Source organism: Helianthus annuus, chromosome 11 (genome assembly GCF_002127325.2).
Source record: "Helianthus annuus cultivar XRQ/B chromosome 11, HanXRQr2.0-SUNRISE, whole genome shotgun sequence".
NCBI lineage: Eukaryota > Viridiplantae > Streptophyta > Magnoliopsida > Asterales > Asteraceae > Helianthus > Helianthus annuus.
Window position 1 is genome coordinate 119,443,952 of NC_035443.2, and position 25,587 is coordinate 119,469,538.

General features: G+C 39.3%; 1 protein-coding gene across 1 annotated transcript; it reads left to right on the forward strand.

The window, feature by feature from the left end:
* The first annotated feature begins 23,116 nt into the window (after positions 1 to 23,116).
* On the forward strand, positions 23,117 to 25,354 carry LOC110888123. Its single transcript, XM_022135662.1, has one exon. The coding sequence runs from the start codon at positions 23,117 to 23,119 to the stop codon at positions 25,352 to 25,354; it is 2,238 nt and encodes a 745-aa protein (XP_021991354.1).
* The last annotated feature ends 233 nt before the right edge of the window (positions 25,355 to 25,587 follow it).

Consider the following 25,587-nt stretch of genomic DNA (forward strand, 5'->3'; position numbering starts at 1 on the left):
GTATCACAATCATCGTCCTAAGAGACAGCTCCTGAAAACGCATGTGAAAGTAGGTACGTCAGCATAAAAATGCCTGTGAGATACATAGGTTTTGTGAAAATGGGATTCATGACTTAAGCTTAAAGAAAACGTTTAATAACAGTCAGTCATGAACCTTGTAAATTGTTTTGTTTTGTAAATCATATGAAAAACGATAAGATCAGATGATATGAATAGATAAAATGTAAGGTTAAATGAATAACCTAGTAAAATGAGTTGTATAAGATAAGTTGTTTGTAAAAAAAATAATGTCTTGTGAAGAATATGATATTTGTGTAGAACGTAATATGTCTAAACTGAAATGATTTACATAATGCTACGATAGGTAATATTATACAAACATTTATATATAGCAAGTACCAGCGGCGTACCCACCATGTTTGTATCATATTACATACGCCACATTACTCAATACATTTACCCAAACCAACCACCATGTAAATTGTTCATGTATGAATCAATTGTCAAGTGTTATTGTGTAAACCATATCAAAATGTCTATGTTCAATGTAAACCACCAAATGTGTATATCAATGTCAAAATGTTTATGTTTAATGTAGATCATGTAATGTGTACCCAAAATATATCATGTATGGTAAGTGAACTATATCAACTAAACCATATGTAAAATGCACAAAAACAAGGTATTGAAGTAAAACATGGTTTAAATCAATGTTATGTTTTGTGGAACAAATGCATACTATACTGATACAAACATTTATGCGGTATTGTGAAAATGCATACATCCAAGCCTTGAGACTGTGGCGATAAACCCTTAAACAAATTAAAGGTTTATCTAAGTTATGTGTATCGAATTCGGTCATTCCTTTCATCCAAACCAACCTAGGATGTCCGGAACGAGAGTTGTCAATTCCTATGGTACCACTACCTACTAACGAACGGCGTAGCTAATGTTAATGAATGTATTGTTCCACGTTAAACAAACCAAATGTGATACCAAAATGAAGGCATGTGATGTAAACAATTGTACTAAGTATGCACACAATGGGCATAAATAGCATGAAATGTAATGTGAAACAATGTACTAAGTACGCACACAATGGGCATACATAGCATGAAATGTAATGTAAAGCAATGTACTAAGTATGCACACAATGGGCATATATAGCATGAAATGTAATGTAAAACAATGTACTAAGTATGCAGACAATGGGCATATATAGCATGAAATGTAATGTAAAACCATGTACGAAGTACGCACACAATGGGCATACATAGCATGAAATGTAATGAAATCATGTACTATAATGTACTAACGAACATAGCAGGTATATGATGTGAAAACATGGAAAGCATGAAAGTAACAAGTAGGCACATGCGTTTCACCCCAAAACAGTTTGGAAAACAGTAAAAGAGGGGTTCAATGTACTCACCTGAGATTGCGTTGTAGTTCTTGTATAACAACCAAATAATGCTAGAGATCACGGATATCAAACGGCACCTAATAGGTAGCTATATTAATATACCGGACCAAAATCGGAAGATTGGATAGAATGAGGGTTCGTAAACCAAACGAGTATGGAGACTCGTGTAATATGGTTTAACAAAGCCTACATACTAAAATGAAACCTAACCTAAGTGCTTACGACCCATTACGACTCGTTTAGGTAGCTTATGCTACCTTAACGCGTCGTTCGCGTAAAACGCGTTTGGAACGCCTAACATCGTGACCATAAGGTATAACCTCGGAAGGTTATTCCCTATACAACTATGGTCACCTAAAGTGTTTGGTCGGATCCTAAAAATTGACCAAATGGGTCGGGTTCGAAAGTATAAGTGGTTGTTTAGATCGCTTACCTTACGACCCTATATAAGCACTAAACTAAAAGTGACGAGCTAAGCATGTTAAAACATGCTTAACTAAGTTTAGAAAACAGGTTTGGTATCAAAACAAACGGTTTTGATACCCACAAGTAGTTTGGTTACAAAACACGCAAGAATGCGCATTTTGGCCGAAACTACGACTCGTCACTGAGCCTTGATAACGTGGTAATCAGTAGGTATAGTCACTACGGACTATAACCATCGTGATCACGCTCACGTTATGAAGTTCCAACGAACTTCGTGTTGACCATAAGCTGGTCAACGCAGAAAGTCAAACAAAGTTTGACTTTAGCACTAAAAAGCGACTAAAAGAACGAAAGAACACTTACGAAGGGTCCCCGAAACCTAAACTTGATCCAGGAGCTCAGGTATGAAGCAATGGCATCAACTTAGAGCTCTTTGATTAGTTTTGTGGGTTTTAACACAAATGGGGGGGGGGGTATTTATAGGAAAAGCAAAACCGTTAGGATCGTTTCTTGAATATCATGCCACGATCTCATGCGTACACTTGTCAAGATGTTATGGTATCATATAGTGACCCTAACTCCAGAGATTGTGAAAGGGCATTGCCCTTTGGAGTGATTGAAAGGCCAAAATCAACAAAAAAAACGAGTTTCTGCATCTGCAGGGCTCACGCGGCCCGCGTCAGCATACAGGCAAAACTCAGGCGGGCCGCTTGGCCTTGTCTAATCTGCACAAACTTTCAGAAATGACAGTTTTAGTCCCTGTTGCATATTTAAGCCATTTCCAACACTTCTAAGGCCCGTAAAGCCAACTTTAAGGCCCTAAAATGATGCCTAAACATTGTGGACATGAAACATGCTCAAAAATATTCTGGATGTCAGTTCGTTTGGTCCTACGAACATGATGTTCGCTTAATTACGACGGAATGCGCATAAGCGCGAAAAATGATCCAAATTGCGCGATGAATGGATTTTTCTCATGCCAAACACTAAGGCATAATATAAGGATGCTTACATAAATTTTTGGATGTCCGGATGTATTCAGAACGTAAGTTATGCGCGAAAGTGCAAACTTGTGCACTTTTTGACACTTTTAGTCCCTGAATGACCCAAAAGTTTATTTTAGCACACCGAACCTCTCAAAGCCTATTTCTAAGCTATGTAAAGGATATTTAAGGTGTGTTTAACTTATGGTCATGTTCCGGAATGTTTGTTACAGTTCAAATTGGCATACTTTCGCAGTTTGTCAAGTTTAGTCCCTGTAAGCGAATTAACTTGTTTTTACCATTCCAAAGCCTTCAAAACTTATTTCTAGGTTATGTAAAGGTTATTTAGGGTATGTTGAGTATATGTTGATGTTCTGGAGTATTTGTCGCATTAAACTGAGTACGTTTACGCACCAGTTTGCGCATAATTCTCCAGAAAGCGATGTAGAGTTTGAAATTGAACAAAAGTCAAAACATGAAAAATGTAAAACACAACCAAACAAACATTGGGATCAAATAACATTGTTTTATTGATAATTGAACTGTTCATAATGATTTCGAGCACAAATGTTACAGTCTCCCTACTTCTGGAAATTTCGTCCCGAAATTTATTTAGAGGAAACTCGTGGAAAAAGATGCGGATATTTTGCCTTCATTTGATCTTCGCGTTCCCAAGTAAACTCGGGTCCACGTTTAGATTCCCAGCGAACCTTGACCCAAGGAATGTGCTTGCGTTTAAGCCACTTGACTTCACGTTCCATGATTTCCACCGGTTTCTCAACAAATTTCAGTGTTTTGTCAACACGAATTTCGTCAAGCGGTATGTGGAGGTTCTCATCAACTAAACACCTCTTGAGATTGGACACGTGAAAGGTTGGATGAACATTTCCAAGTTCAGGAGGTAACTCAAGTCTGTAGGCTACCTTACCGATTCTTTCGACGATCTTGAATGGTCCAACGTATCTAGGTGTAAGTTTTCCTTTCTTTCCAAATCTGATCACACCTTTCCAAGGTGAGACCTTAAGTAATACACGATCACCGACTTGAAAATCCAAGGGCTTGTGTTTTAGGTCCGCGTAACTCTTTTGACGGCTTCTAGCTGTTTGAAGGTTATCACGAACTTTCTTAACCTTATCTGTTGTCTCTAAAATGAGGGCAGGTCCAGTAAGTTGGGCCTCTCCGATCTCATTCCAGCAGACTGGTGAACGACATTTTCGACCATAGAGAGCCTCGAAAGGAGCCATGTTGATGCTGGAGTGATAACTGTTGTTGTAGGAGAATTCAATCAATGGAAGATGTGAATCCCAACTACCACCAAAATCGATCACACAAGCTCTAAGCATATCCTCCAGTGTCTGGATTCTTCTTTCAGATTGACCATCCGTTTGCGGATGATAAGCTGTGCTCAGATTAAGTTGGGACCCCATAGCAGATTGCATGGTTCTCCAAAAATGAGAAGTGAAACGAGCATCTCTGTCAGAAATGATGTTCAAAGGAACACCATGTCGAGCTACAATTTCATCCATGTAGATTTGAGCAAGTTTGTCAGCCGAAAAATCCTCACGGATTGGCAAGAAATGCGCTGATTTAGTAAGACGATCAACAACTACCCAGATGGCATCGTGACCTTTCTTTGTGCGCGGGAGTTTAGTAATGAGATCCATGGTAATGTTTTCCCATTTCCAAACTGGGATCTCTGGTTGTTCCAATAAACCAGAAGGACGCTGATGTTCAGCCTTAACCTTAAGACAAGTAAGGCATTTTGATACATATAGGGCAATGTCTTTCTTCATACCAGGCCACCAATACTGAATACGAAGATCCTTATACATCTTATCTGAGCCAGGATGAATAGAATAACGAGACTTATGGGCTTCATCCATAAGCAAGGTATGAAGGTTATCTTGGCTTGGGACCCACAAACGGTCCATGAAGTAATATGATCCATTATCCTTCAGTTCTAGAGCAGGAGTTATGTGATAAGGAAATTCCTTATCCATTAAACCTTGTGAAACACAAGATTGTTGAGCCTGAGAAATACGTGCTTGGATATCGGATTGAGCTTGAATAACAGATTGGACACGAACACAATGAAGCTTAGTACGTTCCTTGCGACTCAAAGCATCGGCCACGACATTCGCCTTACCAGGATGGTAGCGAATTTCGCAGTCATAGTCGTTTAGAAGCTCCACACAACGTCGTTGCCTCATGTTGAGTTCTTTCTGATTGAAGATATGCTGAAGACTTTTGTGGTCCGTGAAAACCACACATTTTGTACCGTACAAATAGTGTCTCCAAATCTTAAGAGCGAAGACAACTACACCCAACTCAAGATCATGAGTGGTGTAGTTCTTCTCATGTACCTTTAACTGCCTCGATGCGTATGCTATGACTTTGTTTCTTTGCATCAAGACGCAACCAAGGCCCAATTTAGATGCATCGCAATAAACTACGAAATCATCATTGCCCTCAGGCAATGTTAGGACAGGCGCGTCACAAAGCTTTTGTTTCAAAGTCAGAAACGCTTCCTCTTGTTTGAATCCCCAATCAAATGGCTTGTTCTTCTGAGTTAGAGCAGTTAGAGGAACTGCAATCTTCGAGAAATTTTCAATGAAGCGGCGATAATAACCCGCTATGTTGGGATCTAAGGCTGTCTGTGATTGTGTTTGTTTGCATAAAACGAATAAGTGCAGCGGAAATGAGTAGCAAACTTTGTAAACACAAACAAAAGAAAGTGTAGATTGATAAACAATTGCTTTTCATTGAGTCAAAAGATTTACATAAAAGCAAAAGATTACAGTGCAGGCTTACAATCTAAACTCCCCCTCAGCCCGATACACCAGAGTTGGTTGCATAAGATGAAAGGATGAATTGAGGAGAGAAACTCACTCAAAACGATCAAGTGTAACAGTACAGAGTACTGTCATACTTATAGGCAAACCAAACTACTGATATGCTTCAGCTGACGTCACCATGATAGTGACATCTAACGACCTAACAAACTATAAATACTGTTCAATACATACTACTGTTATGTAACATCTGATAATCACTAAAGTACAAAACATAAGGAAACTACTGCTTCACGTTCCACTGTTGTAGCCTTAGCACAGATGTTGAGTCTTCAGTGCTTTCTTCAAAGGTGATCAGTCTTTGAGAGGGCAGTGCTTGAGTCTTCAGCAGTACTTAGGATACAGCAGTAGATAGAGCAACAGAGTTTGTCTTCAGCAGTTGTTAGATAATCATCAGAGTTTGGTTTATCAGTTGTTGTAGTTGAGCAGCACTTAACATCCATCAGCTGTTAGATAACCACTGTGAAGGGGAGAGATTAGAGTAAACTGCTGCTTATTAAGTGTCCACTGATGGGATCCGGTTTTGGCTTTACATTATCTGTTCCTCTGTTAGGGTTCAATCCCAACAATCTCCCCCTGGAACAGATAATGCCAAAACCATTCCTTATTCAGGACCTTTATTACTCATCAAGAGTGCCCTAGCTTGTTCCTTAAATTCAGCTTCAAATTCTTTGGCACTCTGGTCATCTACATCCCTGCACAGTGAAAGCTCAAGGAGATCCTGCAAATCTTGAACACTAAGGCCTAGTGCTTCTTTCCTTGATATATGCTTCACCTCACCATTGGATCTGAGCAAAGTCAATACGTGGGTCTTTTGATCAGACTTCCACTTTAGTATTTTTGAATCCAATGGGTTTCTTGGGAGAGATTTATTATCAGATGAGTTGAGGAATAATGGCCTTGAAAACATCTGCAGACTTTTAGACATTCTATTGAAAGCTTCTTCAATGACTCTGTCTGCTGCAGCTATATCATCTGCAGTTTCTTGTTCACTAAGCTCTTGTCTTTCAACTTCTGTCTTGTCTTTTGCAGTGTCTGGAGATGCAGGTTTGTTGAGTACCTTCTTAAAAAGGTTTTGAAGCTTTGATGAGCTGTCTTCATTCAGACCCATTTTTAAGATGGTGTCCTTGAGATACTATGCTTCTTTTTCTATGACCTCTTCTTCAGTCAGCTGTTTGCCTTCATCTTGATTTGACCCAAGAGTAGGACTGTCTGCTGATTTTAACATTGTCTTGAGGTTTTCAATTTTCTGTTCAAGCTTCATCATCTGTTCTCTTTTCTTTGAAGCATCTGAAGCAGTTTTCTTCCTTTTCTTTAGCCTCTCATAGGATTCATCAGTTTGCTGCCTAGACCATTTTGATATGGCTTCAGCAGTGTCCATCTTAGCATCCACTAACTCCTTTTTCTTTCCTTTATATTCAGCAGTGAGGTCAGCAATGAGCCTTTTGTATTTACTCTAGTTTGGAGCATTTTTCTTCTTTGAAGGATCATTCTTGATTCTTTGGATCCTTTCAGCCTCATACTTTAAAGCTACTAATGGCCATTCCTTAAACTGTTGTTCTTCAGCAGGATAGAATTTTTCTTTCATGATGAAGGCTAGAAGTTGTTCTCTTAACTTCTTCTTTTGATCAACCTTTTCCTTTTCTAGCTCTTGTGCAAATTCTTCCATCTGCTTAACCTTTGCAAGGTAGAACTTCAGTCTATTAGTAATGCCTTCTTCGCTTAACTTTTCTTTTTCACTGTCAACCTTAGCTTTTACTTTAGCTTGCCTTGCCTTTATCTTGAGATAATCATTAATATCTTCTGGTGCTATGTAGCCTATGAGTGAAGAGAATTTTCTTTTTGAGGGATCTTCTTCTGTATAAAATTGCCTCATCTCATTTTTAATGGCTTCAAGTTCCAGTGGATACTGTGCGGCATTTGGATCATGTATCCCTTCATTGGCAGTGATTGGCTTTCTTTTTCTGCTAAAGAGCTTAGGTTGAGATATAGGAAAGGATAGAGCAGTGGTGGATGGTTGACTAACAACTGTTGAAACAACTGGTGTCTCAACTGCTGTTGTCATTACAACTGCTGATGTGTCAGCAGATGTCTTCTGCTTTTGAGCAGGGGATGGAGGATGTGATGGTGGTGGTGACTCATCATCAGGAATGAAAACCCTTCTCCTTTTTAATGGAGGGGAGGCTGGTGATGTATTGGGTGGATCAGTGGTTGAAACAACTGGTGTTTCAACCACTGTTGTCATTACAACAGATGTTGTAACATCTGCTGTCTTCTGCTTTATGGCAGGAGGCAGTGGTGGTGATATGATTGTAGATGATGATATTGGTGGTTTTTGTGTTATAGACACAGATGATGATGGTGGAGGAACAGTAGTTGTGGTGGTGTGTGATGAAGTGGTGTGTGTTGGAGGTGTGTGTTGATGAGATAGCAGCTATTTGGTTACTGACAGCAGTTTTTGTAACTACTGTTGTATCATCTGTTGAAGTTTTTGTGGTTTTGGGTTTGTCTGGTTCAAAGTATATCCCATCTTCTATACCTTTCTTTTTCAGCTTGGTTTTCTCCCCCTTTTTGGCATTATCTGCCAGGGGTGTATCCATGAAGAAAATGGTAGATGGGGCTTTTTCACTCTGAGCAGTCTTTTGGATGCTAGCCTTTATAGCTTTGATATCTGCTTGAGTGTCTTTGAACCGAGATTCCACCATGTTGGTCAGCATTTGTACTTGATTTGCGTGCTGTTTAGCAGCCATTTGTTGCTGGTGTTCAAGCAATGGTTGGAGAATATTCCAAAGCTCATTTGCAGCAAATGCTTGTGGAGCAGGTGCTAGAGCAGGAGGAGCAGAAGATTGGGCTATTTGAGCTTCTAACAGCTGCTGCACCATATCTTTTATTTCGGCAACAGAATATTCTAGATTTTCAACTCTGGCCGTCAATTCGTTGTATCTTGAATCATCACCTGATTTAACAGGATCATCTGAATCCCCACCAGTGGTGGTTGTATCAATGTGTGACTTAGGAGCTGTAGCCCAAAAGTCATCCATTGATGCCCCTTTTTCTTGGTACTAGGGACTTCTTTCTGCGGCACTCGATAATCCTTTGATGTTACCAGCAGTTAAAGATAACTCACCGGTGGTTACCGATGTTGCCATGGAAGAAATTGCCTTCAAGGGAGTCTTACTTATGTAAAAACTGTCCAACTGAAGATCTGTTGATCCATCAGTTGTAGTTGCTGCTCCACTTGAACTACCACCGAGAGTTACTTGTAACTCAGGGGGTGTAACCTCCTCAGCTGTTGCTGGGATAGCAGAGGTAAGTGCATTAGACCTAGTCACTTGTGGAGGTATACTCTCAGTAATGGGTGATAGAGAGGAACTGGTTTTTGTCTGTGCCATATCAAATGCATGCAACAGGGGTATTATTGATTGTGGCAATATTATTGGTGAGGGTATGGGTGTTGAAAGAGACATGTCGTTGGGATCAGGACTGTGGAAGATAGATCCGAGTGGACCTAGAGCTTCATATTGTGGTGTCCCTGTGCTTACAACTTGATCCTTTTGTGAGGATGCAAGAGGAGTTTGAGGCTGGGGTTGAGATCTTTCTACCAACTGCTGTGAGGAAGTAGCAGCAGTGGTTTCTGGTGACTTTTGTGTTGTCACTGGCAGTTGCTCTGGGATCTCATCTTCCAGAGTTGCCTTTGTTTTGGGTTTGGTGGGTTTTCTGGATGGTTTTCTTTTGGTCTTTTTGGTGGTGGCAGGTGTGGGTTTCAGAGCAGTGGGTGTGCTACTCTGATCACCTGGAGCAGTGGGCTCAGCAGTGGTTTCTTGAGGGTCAGTGGCAGTTTCTAAAACCTGCTCAGCCTCTTTTGTTTTTAATTTTATTGGTGCCATCATTCTTGAAAAAGTTTCTATTGTTAAACTGTTTATTTTGAATGAGACACCTTGTTTGGGCACTTCTGCCTCTTTTACGACAAATTTTTGTTCAAAATAGTAACTTAGAAACCTCGGAAAGAGCAGAAATGCCTTATTATCAACGTTCTTTACCAAATCATCAAATATTTCCTGGGAGTAGTTATAGTTTTCATTGTTCAAAATTGCATACCCCAGGCATTGGATTTTTGTTGGTATCTCATTGAAGGACGTTGTTTTATTTGAAACACACATGAGCAGTGTGTGGAATAAAAATCTGGGTGCAGAAGGGAAGTAACCCTTTTGTAGGGTGTCCCTGTTTGGTTGTTCTGCATAGCCCCTATTCATGAAATCCTTTACTAACTCGTCTTTTGTAAAATAGGTTTTTCCATTTAAATCATCGAGTTTAAAGGTTTCAGAGATGGATTTTGGTGAGATTTTTACCTTCTTACCCTGTATCGAGTAGTTGATGGCAGCGATGATATCTCCTTGTTTTTCAAGGGTGGCATTTTTCCAGAACTCTCTCTGGGTGTCAAGGTAAATAGGAGCGTCTGCTGTTATCAAAGTTTTGTACTTTGATGCAGAAAGGATGTCCAGGATGCAGAAAGTATACCTACATAATTGTGTGGAGCTTTGTAGCGGATCTCCGGTGTTTCAGCGGCCATTTGAGTGGCTTCTGCTGTTTTGGAAGAAGATGATGGTTTTGATTTTGTTTTCGATTTTGGTATCGTCATTTTTTATGAAGAAGATCGAAAAAGATTTTTGGAGTTATGAGAGGGAAACTGTTATGAGAAAAGAATTTTTGGAATTCAATTCGAGAGTAAAACCCTGTTTTGGTGTTAGGGCAGAGTTTTATTTAGGAAAAAGGTGAATGCTGATGTGTGTGAGCGGTTATAATGATCTGACGGCTAAAAACTGACCACGTGTCAAACATCTGATGAAATGGTAAATGATGGAAGACAATTGTTTTAACAACTACTGATGGATCAAGTATCAGTAGTTACAACAGTAATAAAATGAAACAGTGGATGTATCAGTGGATGGAACAATGATTTTAAACATCAGTGTTTTTGAAGAGCAGAGGTTGACACTTTAGCAGTGGACAAACTTTAGAGAGCAGATGTTAAAGCACAACAGCATTTTAGATACAACAGTGGTAGAATAATGAAGATTTTTGTCTCAACAACTGATAGTGCAGCAGTGTTTCAACTCTTGACAAAAATGTTAGCATCTGCTTGTTCAGATGTAGAACTTGATTTTGCTTTGTGAAAGCACAGTATCTTATCTAACATCTGTTTGAGCATTTGAAATGCTATTCTTAACAAAATACATTTTAGATGTAAATTATCAAGATTAAATTGCCAGCAGTTGTTTACAGGAATTTTTGTTCTAGGTTTTGCCAAGTGTCTATTATTTAGACAATGGTTTAGCATCCCAGATGATGAAGGCATTTTTACTAGAGCTGCTCATTTTGTGTCTAATTACTGGAATTAGAGCATGAGTATCTCAGTAGTCTAAGTCAATTTGCAATCAATTTATGATCAGTGAAAACCTAACTTGAGCTTAACATGACCTTGGTATGTATGTCATTTCCTTTTGACCAGTTTTAGGGATAGTAATTACACACAAAAACAAGGTAATTACATCCAGACCAGAGATGAACTTTTACTATTAAAAATGAGTAAAAGAACAAAATATATTTCATAAGAGAATAAAATATATCTAGTTTTTATTTCAGAGAAAAAATACCTTAACAAAAATTAAAGGAAGTTTTGAAAATAATCAAAAGGATCTGACAGTTTTCCAGTGAATTCATGATCATATTATTCTCAAGTTATTTTGACCATTGTTTGGGTCATTTTCTTGTCAATTGATTGAAATTCATTTTAAGTACAATCACTGGAGATGCCATTTTTACTAGAACAATTCCTGTATTTATGAATGCACATAGTTGTATAATGACCACTGATGATCTGATTTTAATCTCAAGAGTGTTTTATGCTTATACTCTTTTCTTTTGATTTCAAAAGTTTTGAGATAGCTATACTTTGAGATTTGCTCATTTTTACCCTTTTTACCCAGTTTATTCATATGTTCAGAAATACTCACTTGGAGATTATATTTTAAACATACTTTGTCCATAATCGTTTTGAAGCAATGTTTTGAGAGATCTGACCATGTTTGATCATGTTTTATTTCAAATCTCACATTACTTATGATTAGGACTGATTTGACACCTTATTTTCTCAATGTGTTTTGGACAAAATTGATTTGGTCCTTTTGAAGGTTCTCAACCTGCCTTTGAACACATGAGAAATTTTGACTACACATCACAAAAATCAACACAACAATTGAAATCAATTTTGAAAACATCGAATGATCCCATAATTTATCAGATATTTTACAGATCTGAAAACTATGAGTGACATATGTATGAAAACGCTTGTTGTGTGTCATATGACATCTTGGTTGATTTTCAGAGTAGTTGAGTATTCATTTTATCCATGATTCACTCGTTACTCTGTTTTCCAACTGAATACAACCAACCTTAGTATCAATGAATTTTGAGCTGAACTGTTACGTCAAATTGATTGTAAGATCGAATTTGACTGTCCAAGCTCTGATACCAATTGTTGGGATCTAAGGCTGTCTGTGATTGTGTTTCTTTGCATAAAACGAATAAGTGCAGCGGAAATGAGTAGCAAACTTTGTAAACACAAACAAAAGAAAGTGTAGATTGATAAACAATTGCTTTTCATTGAGTCAAAAGATTTACATAAAAGCAAAAGATTACAGTGCAGGCTTACAATCTAAACTCCCCCTCAGCCCGATACACCAGAGTTGGTTGCACAAGATGAAAGGATGAATTGAGGAGAGAAACTCACTCAAAACGATCAAGTGTAACAGTACAGAGTACTGTCATACTTATAGGCAAACCAAACTACTGATATGCTTCAGCTGACGTCACCATGATAGTGACATCTAACGACCTAACAAACTATAAATACTGTTCTATACAAACTACTGTTATGTAAAATCTGATAATCACTAAAGTACAAAACATAAGGAAACTACTGCTTCACGTTCCACTGTTGTAGCCTTAGCACAGATGTTGAGTCTTCAGTGCTTTCTTCAAAGGTGATCAGTCTTTGAGAGGGCAATGCTTGAGTCTTCAGCAGTACTTAGGATACAGCAGTAGATAGAGCAACATAGTTTGTCTTCAGCAGTTGTTAGATAATCATCAGAGTTTGGTTTATCAGTTGTTGTAGTTGAGCAGCACTTAACATCCATCAGCTGTTAGATAACCACTGTCAAGGGGAGAGATTAGAGTAAACTGCTGCTTATTAAGTGTCCACTGATGGGATCCGGTTTTGGCTTTACATTATCTGTTCCTCTGTTAGGGTTCAATCCCAACACGCTAGACCAAGGAAAGAACGAACTTCAGTAGGAGTAGTAGGCGTATCCCAATCCTTAGTCGCACTGATCTTGGAGGGATCTACATGAATACCTTGTTCGTTGACAATATGTCCTATGAATTGAACCTCTTTAAGCCAGAATTCACACTTGGAGAATTTGGCGAAAAGTTGCTCTTTCTTTAGGAGTTCCAAAGTAAGACGAAGATGTTGCTCATGATCAGCTCGCGTCTTAGAATATATCAAAATGTCATCAATGAAAACGATGATGAACTTATCCAAATAAGGCTTGCAGACCCTATTCATCAAGTCCATGAAAACAGCAGGAGCATTAGTCAAACCGAATGGCATGACTGTGAACTCATAATGCCCATAGCGAGTGCGGAACGCTGTCTTGGGAATATCTTCTTCATGCACACGTAGTTGATGATATCCAGATCGCATATCAATCTTTGAAAAATAAGAAGCGCCTTGCAATTGATCAAAGAGATCATCGATGCGAGGTAGGGGATATCGATTCTTGATGGTAAGCTTGTTAAGCTCACGATAATCGATACACATCCTAAAAGATCCATCCTTCTTCTTGACAAAAAGAACGGGAGCACCCCAAGGTGAAAAGCTAGGACGGATAAAACCTTTGTCAGAGAGTTCCTGAAGCTGCTTAGACAACTCTTGCATCTCGGACGGTGCAAGACGATATGGAGCTCTGGCAATGGGATTTGCACCAGGTACGAGATCAATACGGAACTCGACTTGGCGTGCTGGGGGTAGACCAGGTAACTCTTCAGGGAAAACCTCTAAATAATCCCGAACGACAGGAATATCTTGAATAGACTTACCTTTGCCCTTATCTGCTACAACATGTGCCAAAAAGGCCACATAGTTCTTTCGCAGATACTTCCGAGCTTTAAAACAAGACATGAGTTTGAGACCACCAGCAGGTTTCCCACCACGAACCTGTAGGATCTCACCTGACAAAAGCAGCATGCGTACGATCTTCTCAAAACAAACTATCTCTGCGTGATGCTTGGCTAACCAATCCATACCCACAATAACGTCAAAGCTTCCAAGTTGCATAGGCGTGAGGTCAATAGGAAAAAGATGGTTGTTAAGGTTCAACTGGCAGTTGCGGAGAACAGAATCAAGAACAATGGGTTCACCGCTCGCCACTTCTACTGTCAATGGTTTACCTAGTTTCGTTCTAGACACGCGAAGCAATGGTTCAAAAGATAATGACACAAAACTCTTATCGGCACCCGAATCAAAAAGAACAGATGCTGGCTGATTATTAATAAAGAACGTACCGTTCACCACATTATCATCTGCTTGTGCCTCTTGTGTGTTCATGTTGAAGACTCGACCTCGAGCCTGAGCCTGATTCTGATTTGCATTCTGGTTGGCTAGCCTTGGGCACCGATTTCTGTAGTGGGTCAGATCCCCACAGTTATAACAAGCACCTGGTAGGTAGTGTGGTCGTGCAGCTTGACCCTGTTGCTGAGCAGGAGGCTGAGCAACTTGTTGAGCCGGGTTCTGAACTGTGCGATTTTGAGCAAACCAACAAACATCGGCAAGATGACCTGACTTCCCACAGTTAGTACAGAAACGGCACTGATGTTGCGGCTGATGGTGACTGTTGCATCTATTGCACAAAGGTGCATTCCCTGAATAGGGTTTCTTCGCTGGAGGCTGTGCGGGTTGGTTGGGAGCCGCCTGGTTAGCTTGGGCAGTGACAGCATAGTTTTGGGAAGCCTTACGCTTCCTTGCCCTTTTCGATGAACCAGAATCCTTTCCATTTTTGTTTTGATCTTTCTTGCTATCTACCTTGTCAGACGACTGTTTCTTGCCCTTGTCACCCTTCCTATGTAATTTATTCTTTCGAATCAGCGACTCAGTCAATGTCGCTGATAACTCGATCGCCTGACGGAGTGTGGCAGGGTTACTACCAGTAATGATGTCTTGCACTGAGTCAGGTAGGCCGTCGATGTACCTTTCGATGGCCTTGTCGAGTGGGGCAACCATAGTCGGGCAAAGCAGACTTAACTCCTCAAACCTATCAGTATATGCCCTGTGCTCGCCACTATCTTGTTTCAAGTCATCAAACTCTTTCTCCAACGCCCGTTGCTCATGACGAGGACAAAACTCCCTCATCATAAGAGCTCTGAGTTCAGCCCATGTCTGTGCTAGAGCAACTTCTGCACCACGGTCCCTCATTACCCCATTCCACCATGTAAGAGCCCTCTTCTGAAACACGCTCGAAGAAAACTCGACCTTGCGATTATCCGGACACTGAACGTGGCGAAAAGTATTCTCAATGCTCTCGAACCATTGAAGAAGCCCAGTTGCTCCCTCAGAACCACTAAACTTGAGTGGTTTAGCCGAGTTAAAATTCTTGAAATTGCATGGAGCATTGTTGTTGTTATTGGCTTGGTTCCATTGAGCAAAGAGATTTGGGAATTGAGCAGCCATCTGCTGTGCAATAATTTCTGCCAGCTCGACAGTAGCTATCTGGTTTTCGCGTCGAGGAGGCATTCTATAAGAGGAAAACATGAAAGGAAACGAGTAAGATGATTGGATGAAGAGGATGAAATGAAACAAAAATCAACAAAAGCAAGGATGGTGGTTACGCATCGTAAAGCAAACAAGCGACACGAAATGTCTAGTCAAAGTAAATGGGTCAAAAATAATGTATCGCGAAGACATGTTCGCCTATAAGTGAACACTCACCCCAAGAGTTCCCAGTTAAGAGTGACTGGTCCGATTATGTGGATTTGTACGAACACTCTAGCCTTAGACAGAAAACTCAGGGTACAGGCATTCACTCTTCCAGTTTGCACGTGTTCACACTATTAAAACCCAAAACGAGATTTTGAAAATTCAAAGGGGTTCAAACCCATAAAACAGAGGGTTCAAAACCTAGTAATCAATCATCCTAGAACAGATGATTAATTTTCAAAGCGGATTCGGAACCGATGTTCTCGTTGTGGTTATCACCTAAGGATAGGTGAAGTGCATATTTTAAAATCTAAACACAAGATAACTTGTGTTTTTGGTCCTAGAAAGTTATAGTCTAGGTCAAAGCATTACTAATAACCTAATTCCCTATAACCATTGGCTCTGATACCAACTCTTCTGTCACACCCCGACCGCGTATAACATGCAACCGCGGCGGAAACGTCGGGGAGTGTTGGGACAGAATTAATTGTTTCATAACCATGGAAATTAAAGTTACATTTTATTTATCAAACAAGCGTATTACATTGTCCTTAAACAGGAAATAAAGAGTTTATAACAAAATTAAACTAGTCTATCTTTGTTTTATGTCTCTAAGGCACAGGTCCGCCCTAGTATCACAATCATCGTCCTAAGCGACAGCTCCTGAAAACACATGTGAAAGTAGGTATGTCAGCATAAAAATGCCTGTGAGATACATAGGTTTTGTGAAAATGGGATTCATGACTTAAGTTTAAAGAAAACGTTTAATAACAGTCAGTCATGAACCTTGTAAATTGTTTTGTTTTGTAAATCATATGAAAAACGATAAGATCAGATGATATGTATAGATAAAATGTAAGGTTAAATGAATAACCTAGTAAAATGTGTTGTATAAGATAAGTTGTTTGTAAAAAAAATAATGTCTTGTGAAGAATATGATATTTGTGTAGAACGTAATATGTCTAAACTGAAATGATTTACATAATGCTACGATAGGTAATATTATACAAACATTTATATATAGGAAGTACCAGCGGCGTATCCACCATGTTTGTATCATATTACATACGCCACATTACTCAAATCATTTACCCAAACCAACCACCATGTAAATTGTTCATGTATGAATCAATTGTCAAGTGTTATTGTGTAAACCATATCAAAATGTCTTTGTTCAATGTAAACTACCAAATGTGTATATCAATGTCAAAATGTTTGTGTTTAATGTAGATCATGTAATGTGTACCCAAAATATATCATGTATGGTAAGTGAACTATATCAACTAAACCATATGTAAAATGCACAAAAACAAGGTATTGAAGTAAAACATGGTTTAAATCAACGTTATGTTTTGTGGAACAAATGCATACTATACTGATACAAACATTTATGCGGTATTGTGAAAATGCATACATCCAAGCCTTGAGACTGTGGCGATAAACCCTTAAACAAATTAAAGGTTTATCTATGTTATGTGTATCGAATTCGGTCATTCCTTTCATCCAAACCAACCTAGGATGTCCGGAACGGGAGTTGTCAATTCCTATGGTACCACTACCTACTAACGAACGGCGTAGCTAATGTTAATGAATGTATTGTTCCATGTTAAACAAACCAAATGTCATAACAAAATGAAGGCATGTGATGTAAACAATTGTACTAAGTATGCACACAATGGGCATAAATAGCATGAAATGTAATGTGAAACAATGTACTAAGTACGCACACAATGGGCATACATAGCATGAAATGTAATGTAAAGCAATGTACTAAGTATGCACACAATGGGCATATATAGCATGAAATGTAATGTAAAACAATGTACTAAGTATGCACACAATGGGCATATATAGCATGAAATGTAATGTAAAACAATGTACGAAGTACGCACACAATGGGCATACATAGCATGAAATGTAATGAAATCATGTACTATAATGTACTAACGAACATAGCAATATATGATGTGAAAACATGGAAAGCATGAAAGTAACAAGTAGGCACATGCGTTTCACCCCAAAACAGTTTGGAAAACAGTAAAAGAGGGGTTCAATGTACTCACCTGAGATTGCTTTGTAGTTCTTGTATAACAACCAAATAATGCTAGAGATCACGGATATCAAACGGCACCTAATAGGTAGCTATATTAATATACCGGACCAAAATCGGAAGATTGGATAGAATGAGGGTTCGTAAACCAAACGAGTACGGAGACTCGTGTAATATGGTTTAACAAAGCCTACATACTAAAATGAAACCTAACTTAAGTGCTTACGACCCATTACGACTCGTTTAGGTAGCTTATGCTACCTTAACGCGTCGTTCGCGTAAAACGCGTTTGGAACGCCTAACATCGTGACCATAAGGTATAACCTCGGAAGGTTATTCCCTATACAACTATGGTCACCTAAAGTGTTTGGTCGGATCCTAAAGATCGACCAAATGGGTCGGGTTCGAAAGTATAAGCGATTGTTTAGATCGCTTACCTTACGACCCTATATAAGCACTAAACTAAAAGTGACGAGCTAAGCATGTTAAAACATGCTTAACTAAGTTTAGAAAACAGGTTTGGTATCAAAACAAATGGTTTTGATACCCACAAGTAGTTTGGTTACAAAACACGCAAGAATGCGCATTTTGGCCGAAACTACGACTCGTCACTGAGCCTTGATAACGTGGTAATCAGTAGGTATAGTCACTACGGACTATAACCATCGTGATCACGCTCACGTTATGAAGTTCCAACGAACTTCGTGTTGACCATAAGCTGGTCAACGCAGAAAGTCAAACAAAGTTTGACTTTAGCACCAGAAAGCGACTAAAAGAACGAAAGAACACTTACGAAGGGTCCCCGAAAGCTAAACTTGATCCAGGAGCTCAGGTATGAAGCAATGGCATCAACTTAGAGCTCTTTGATCAGTTTTGTGGGTTGTAACACAAATGGGGGGGGGGTATTTATAGGAAAAGCAAAACCGTTAGGATCGTTTCTTGAATATCGTGCCACGATCTCATGCGTACACTTGTCAAGATGTTATGGTATCATATAGTGACCCTAACTCCAGAAATTGTGAAAGGGCATTCTTTTGGAGTGATTGAAAGGCCAAAATCAACAAAAAAACGAGTTTCTGCATCTGCAGGGCTCACGCGGCCCGCGTCAGCATACAGGCAAAACTCAGGCGGGCCGCCTGGCCTTGTCTGATCTGCACAAACTTTCAGAAATGACAGTTTTAGTCCCTGTTGCATATTTAAGCCATTTCCGACACTTCTAAGGCCCGTAAAGCCAACTTTAAGGCTCTAAAATGATGCCTAAACATTGTGGACATGAAACATGCTCAAAAATATTTCGGATGTCAGTTCGTTTGGTCGTACGAACACGATGTTCGCTTAATTACGACGGAATGCGCATAAGCGCGAAAAATGATCCAAGTTGCGCGACGAATGGATTTTTCTCATGCCAAACACTAAGGCATAATATAAGGATGCTTACATAAATTTTTGGATGTCCAGATGTATCCAGAACGTAAGTTATGCGCGAAAGTGCAAACTTGTGCACTTTTTGACACTTTTAGTCCCTGAATGACCCAAAAGTTTATTTTAGCACACCGAACCTCTCAAAGCCTACTTCTAAGCTATGTAAAGGATATTTAAGGTGTGTTTAACTTATGGTCATGTTCCGGAATGTTTGTTACAGTTCAAATTGGCATACTTTCGCAGTTTGTCAAGTGTAGTCCCTGTAAGCGAATTAACTTGTTTTTACCATACCAAAGCCTTCAAAACTTATTTCTAAGTTATGTAAAGGTTATTTAGGGTATGTTGAGTATATGTTGATGTTCCGGAGTATTTGTCGCATTAAACTGAGTACGTTTACGCACCAGTTTGCGTATAATTCTCAAGAAAGCAATGTAGAGTTTGAAATTGAACAAAAGTCAAAACATGAAAAATGTAAAACACAACCAAACAAACATTGGGATCAAATAACATTGTTTTATTGATAATTGAACTGTTCATAATAATTTCGAGCACAAATGTTACATAAACCATACAGCGCTTTGTCTAGGAAGCAGACCTTGTTTTTGTGGATTGGATCGGTAAAACCCGGCGGCTGTCCGACATATACCTCCTCTTTAACCTTCTCGTAAAGAAACGTCGATTTTACATCTAGCTGATATACTTTGAAGTTTTTCCAAGATGCAAATGCCAGGAAAATTCTGATTGCTTCTAGTCGCGCTACAGGAGCATAGACTTCTGTAAAATCAATTCCCTCCTGTTGACTAAAGCCCTGAACAACGAGTCGAGCTTTGTTTCGTCAAACAACTCCTCTATCATCTCTCTTACACTTAAACACCCATTTTGTGTTGATTTTCCTGTGACCATCCGGCAAATCCACTAGCTTCCACAATCCCAACTTTTCAAATTGACTTAACTCTTCTTGCATCGCATTGACCCAAGAATCTTCAGTAAGTGCCTCTTTGTAAATTCGCGGTTCGATCTGCGAAATAGAACAACTCAATGAAAATTCAGTTTGTAAAGGTGCTACTGAAGAATAAAAACATGTAAGGCCTTGGTCAATTTGACGTCTCATGCGAACGCCTGATTGCAACTCTCCAATGATCAGCTCCTCTGGATGGTATGAAAGAGTTCTTGGCATTACTTCACTCGGAAAATCTACATCACCTTCCAGATTAGTAACATTCTGATTTGCACCTTGTTTGTCACACCCCCAAAATACCACCTAGGGAGTGTCCCTGATAGGCGTGTGATGTGCCAACAATGAGCCACTAATTACATTGAACCCATACAAGTTTCTAAATAAAGTTCTCGATCATTAATAAAATACCACCAACAAGTTTAAATGAAAACCAATATGTTCAGCGGAAGCATTAACGAACCCATAGTTTAAATATTCTCAAAACAAATGTACCAAATCAGTGAACCAATATGTGTATCCAATCAGAGCGACCCATGAACACTCCAGCTACTTCAGACAGCAAGTTCCAAATCCACGTAATCTAACGACCTGCGAGCATGCAACAAGTGTATCAGACAACGCTGGTGAGTTCATAGTTTTTACCAAAACGTGATTACCAAGTGTTTAGTTAATCCATTGAAGTTAATTCCGAAAGTAATGTTGATAATATCTCGACACTGAACAAGACGGCTCCTGATGTATGTTTTGCCCTTTCCCCAGTGCTCCTATCAAAGCACTGGGCTCGACTGGGTAATTAGTTCACAACCGTCCTCCCCGGTACGGCGTGAGGGTGCCAAACCTAAGTAGCGCTACCAGCTAATACCCGGCTACCACCCACGATAGCAAAAGATGGGACTTAAGAGATAGAGTGTGAGAATATTATCCAACATCCCAGTTTAACCCAAAAGATTTATCCCTCCCCGGGATACCCACTGACTGTCCCAACCATCGGGACGCATGCTCAAAGTAGTGAACTCACCTTAGATTTGCTTGGTTTGTTTAGTTATATTACCCGTTCCAAGTTGGCCAACCATACCCTACCGTGGTTACCAAAGACAGTCAGTTACACATGGATCACGGATCCTTCTTACACATCATTCAAGTAACGAACAAGTAATTCACACATCACCATACATGTCACCATACATAACATACCAGTTAATCATGCAACTTATCAATTCATTTCCCTCATACAAGTTATAACAGTTTATCATGAAGTCCATAGTCCATAACACACATCATTTTTATAACATATATCGAGTAGTGCATGTTCACAATTTACGCAACAGTTAACTAATCCGATGCATCAAGTATTCATGTATGTGACTACCTAACTGGTCTCTTTACCTGGTTCGGCCCAACCATTATCTATGTGTATGTGCGCGGCCCAGCTCTAGTGTTCGGCCCAACATAGGGTTCGTTACGAGTGGGCGATCCAGTTTACCATGGTGTTCATTCGTGGCCCAATGTCTATGTGCGGCCCAAACATAGTGTGTGATCATGACTGAAGTGTGCGACTACCATTAGTGTGCGGTTCCGTAAATGCGTGACCCAATACATTGCGGTCCAATAATAATGCAGTAGTATGCGACTGGCCCAGTTAACCCTTCCCCACAATTTTCGTAACCGAAACCCACCACTCGATCAATCCGGTGTACAATTAATCCCCATAACAGTTTCCTTTTCTTTAATTATTAACTACCAACAATTATCAATACACATCTATCCTTATCTGACTAATTCGTTACCCATCCCTATGCCACAATTTCAATCATGCTTTAACAGTTTTATCTTGACTCATAACCAAATCAAATCAGGCAACATAATAATAATTCCAGTAATTATTCATCACAAATTGCTAACACATAATCAAACTCAGCTCGTGGCCCAACACCATTAGAAGGTGTGCGGCCCCAACCAACTGGCCCATTTTACATGCTTTCATGTGAAGCCCAGATCTTTTCCATTTGTTTCGCAACCCATGATTCTCATTTAATCAGTTCTCAATGTGGTTCGATTAGTAAGATATCTATTAAGAAACAAATAACACTTTTAACCTATCTCCGCCGTTAGTCAAACTGGATCAAACAACTGCTATCATTCTAACAAGTAATCATCACTATTCTATTTGTAACTATGATCAGTTAATCACCTTACGTTACTTTCATTATTCATTATCAATCAATTTGTATGAACACTAATCATCAACAACAAAAACCATGTATCGCTACAACTGGGGAAAGGTCTCCAGTCGCTGATTACCAAACTCAAAGGGAATGTGCTAGGGTTTTGTTTCTTGTATTCATAAAGGTGCATGAAATCATATACATATATTAAATAATACTCATCATTCCCTAGATGACAACCTTAATGGAATACACATATAGTTCGATTAAATCAAAGCTACCCACATGGCCGCCATTTTTGTTCCAGGTTATCTACTTGTCAGACCACCTACCATAAACTATTGGACCCCCTTAAGCTACTGTCATATCATAATCGGTTGTTTGGCATGTGCGAATTTAGTGGACAACTTAATTTGCTTTCCATATTGATATATAGTATAGTTAGTTACAATAGTTAGTTACAAGTTTAGGGTTGTAATTGTAAAGATAGAATAGTTGAGGGACTGATGTTGTAAATCTGTAATAACGGTTGTTAGTAGTCGTTATATTCAGTTAGGGCTCTCCCGCCTAGGGTTAGCTTGATTTTGGGAATTCTCTCTCTCTCTAGATTCTCTCTCTAAATTGAGCGTTATCATTGGTATCAGAGCTTGTTCCGATCAAGCTCCGGTGACCTGTTCATCACATCCGTTCAATTCATCTCTGTGAATCGATCATTGTATCGATTGATTCACCTTCACTTGGGTCCGGTTCGTTTCTGATTCGACGAAATCGATTGTTCCGATTTCAATTTCCGGTAATACTCTGCTAATGGCGAATACTCGACAACAGGAAATGGAGAAACAGTGGAAAGATAGTCAGTTGGCGATTGGAAAAATGGAGATTATTGTGCAAGATCTTCAAGCAAATTCTCAATTGATCAGCGAGAATATGCAGACTGTGGCTACAGGTACGGAAGAAAATAAGGTAGCAGTGGTACAAATTCAGTTGCAAATCCAGTCAATAATAGACAAATTGACTGCAATAGAGAGCAATAGAGGTTTGGTTGTTAATGGTGGAGGCCAAGAAGCAAGATTAGCAAGGTTGGGTAAGCTGGATTTCCCTAAGTTTAATGGGGAAGATGTTGAAGGTTGGGTTTACAAATGCAATCATTTCTTCGAAGTGGATCATACACCTGAGAATTTGAAGATGAGGTATGCGGTGGTGAATCTTGAAGGGAAGGCCTTACAATGGCACCAAGGTTACTTGAAGAGTAACAATTTAACAATTGACACAATCACTTGGGATGAGTATAGAAGATCAGCAATTGCTAGGTTTTCGATGGATCTTTTGGAAGATCCTATAGAGGAATTGAAGAATCTGCATCAAACGGGCAGCCTTCAAGATTACTGTGACTCCTTTGATGCATTACTAAACAAGGTATCAATACCTCAAGATCATGCTGTGAGTCTATTTGTGGGAGGGCTGAAGATGGAAATCAGGTGTTTGGTCAAAGCTTTTAAGCCAAAAGACTTGAGGGAAGCATATGCTATTTCTAAACAGCAAGAAAATTTACACCATGTTCTGTTTGGGAATCTGCATAACAAACGATTTGCTTCTAGCAGTTCAAATGTCCCATACAAATCTTTTAATCCACAACTTAAACCACCTTCTGCAATGAATGCCAATGCATTACCATTGCTTCCTAGTCCAAAGCCTGGAAATCAATTGCCAGCCAAAACAACTAGAAGATTGACTACCAAAGAGATGGCAGAAAAGAGAGAAAAGGGTGAATGTTTTTGGTGTAATGAAAAATTCACACCAAGCCACAATTGCAGAAACAAACAATTGTTCAATTTGGAGTTGACTGATGATTTGGAAGAAGAAGAAATGGTTGAGGAAGAAGAATGTATTGAAGACAATCCTCATATTTCTTTGCATGCCATTACAGGTATTCCCTCATTTTCAACAATGAAAATAACTGGATCTAGGGGTACCAGGAAGTTATTGATCTTAACAGACTCGGGGTCAACTCATAACTTCATTGACATTAAGTTGATAACCAAGTTAAAGTGCAAGTTACAAAAAGTTAAGCCTATGAAAGTGACTGTAGCTAATGGTAATCAATTAGAATGTGGGCTGAAATGTAAAGATTTTAAATGGATGATGCAAGGGGTATGGTTTGTAGCTGATGTCTTAGTACTGCCCTTAGAAAATTATGATATGGTGCTGGGAGTTCAGTGGTTGGCAACCTTGGGAGATATAGTTTGGAACTTCACTGATCTTACCATGAAGTTTAAGGTTGATGAGAAGGAATATGTGTTAAAAGGGACTGAAAATAACAAAGTGAAGGTGTGTTCAAGTGATAGAATGGCTACTATGTTGAACAGCCTAACAGGGGTAGTACAGTCACAAGTCTTTGCATTACAACTATCTCAAATGGAAGGCCAACCATCATTTGGATCCAATGTGTCTGAGACAGTGGGTGATGAGAACTTACAAGCTGTCATAAGGGAGTATGATGATGTTTTTCAAATACCAAAGTCTTTACCACCTCAAAGATCATGTGACCATCAGATTACACTGGTCAATGAAGGAAAACCAATCAACCTGAGATCTTATCGATATCAAGCTTTGCAAAAGGATGTAATAGAGAAGATGACACAGGAATTGCTGGACAGTGGGGTGATAAGGAGCAGCAAGAGTTCATTTGCAGCACCTGTGGTCTTAGTTAAGAAGAAGGATGGTACATGGAGGATGTGTGTAGATTACAGGCAGTTAAATGAGGCCACCATAAAGAACAGGTTTCCTATCCCATTAATTGATGAATTGTTAGAGGAGTTAGGGGGGGCAACAGTCTTTTCAAAGCTGGATTTGAGATCTGGCTATCATCAGGTCCGAATGTTTGAGCCTGATATTCATAAGACAGCTTTTCGAACTCATCAAGGCCTGTTCGAATTTTTGGTTATGCCCTTCGGGCTAACCAATGCTCCAGCTACCTTCCAGGCATTAATGAACCAGACTTTTAAAGATTTTTTTGAGGAAATTTGTGTTGGTTTTCTTCGATGACATTCTAGTCTACAGTAAGACTATGGAGCAACATGTTACTCATTTGAATCAGGTCTTGAGCACTTTAAGGAATCACCAATTGTTTGCGAAGAAATCAAAGTGCAGTTTTGGGGGTACGAAGGTTGAATATCTGGGCCATGTTATCACTGCGGCAGGGGTGTCCACTGACCCATCAAAGATAGAATCTGTATCTCAGTGGCCTATTCCTACCAATGTTAAACAATTAAGAGGGT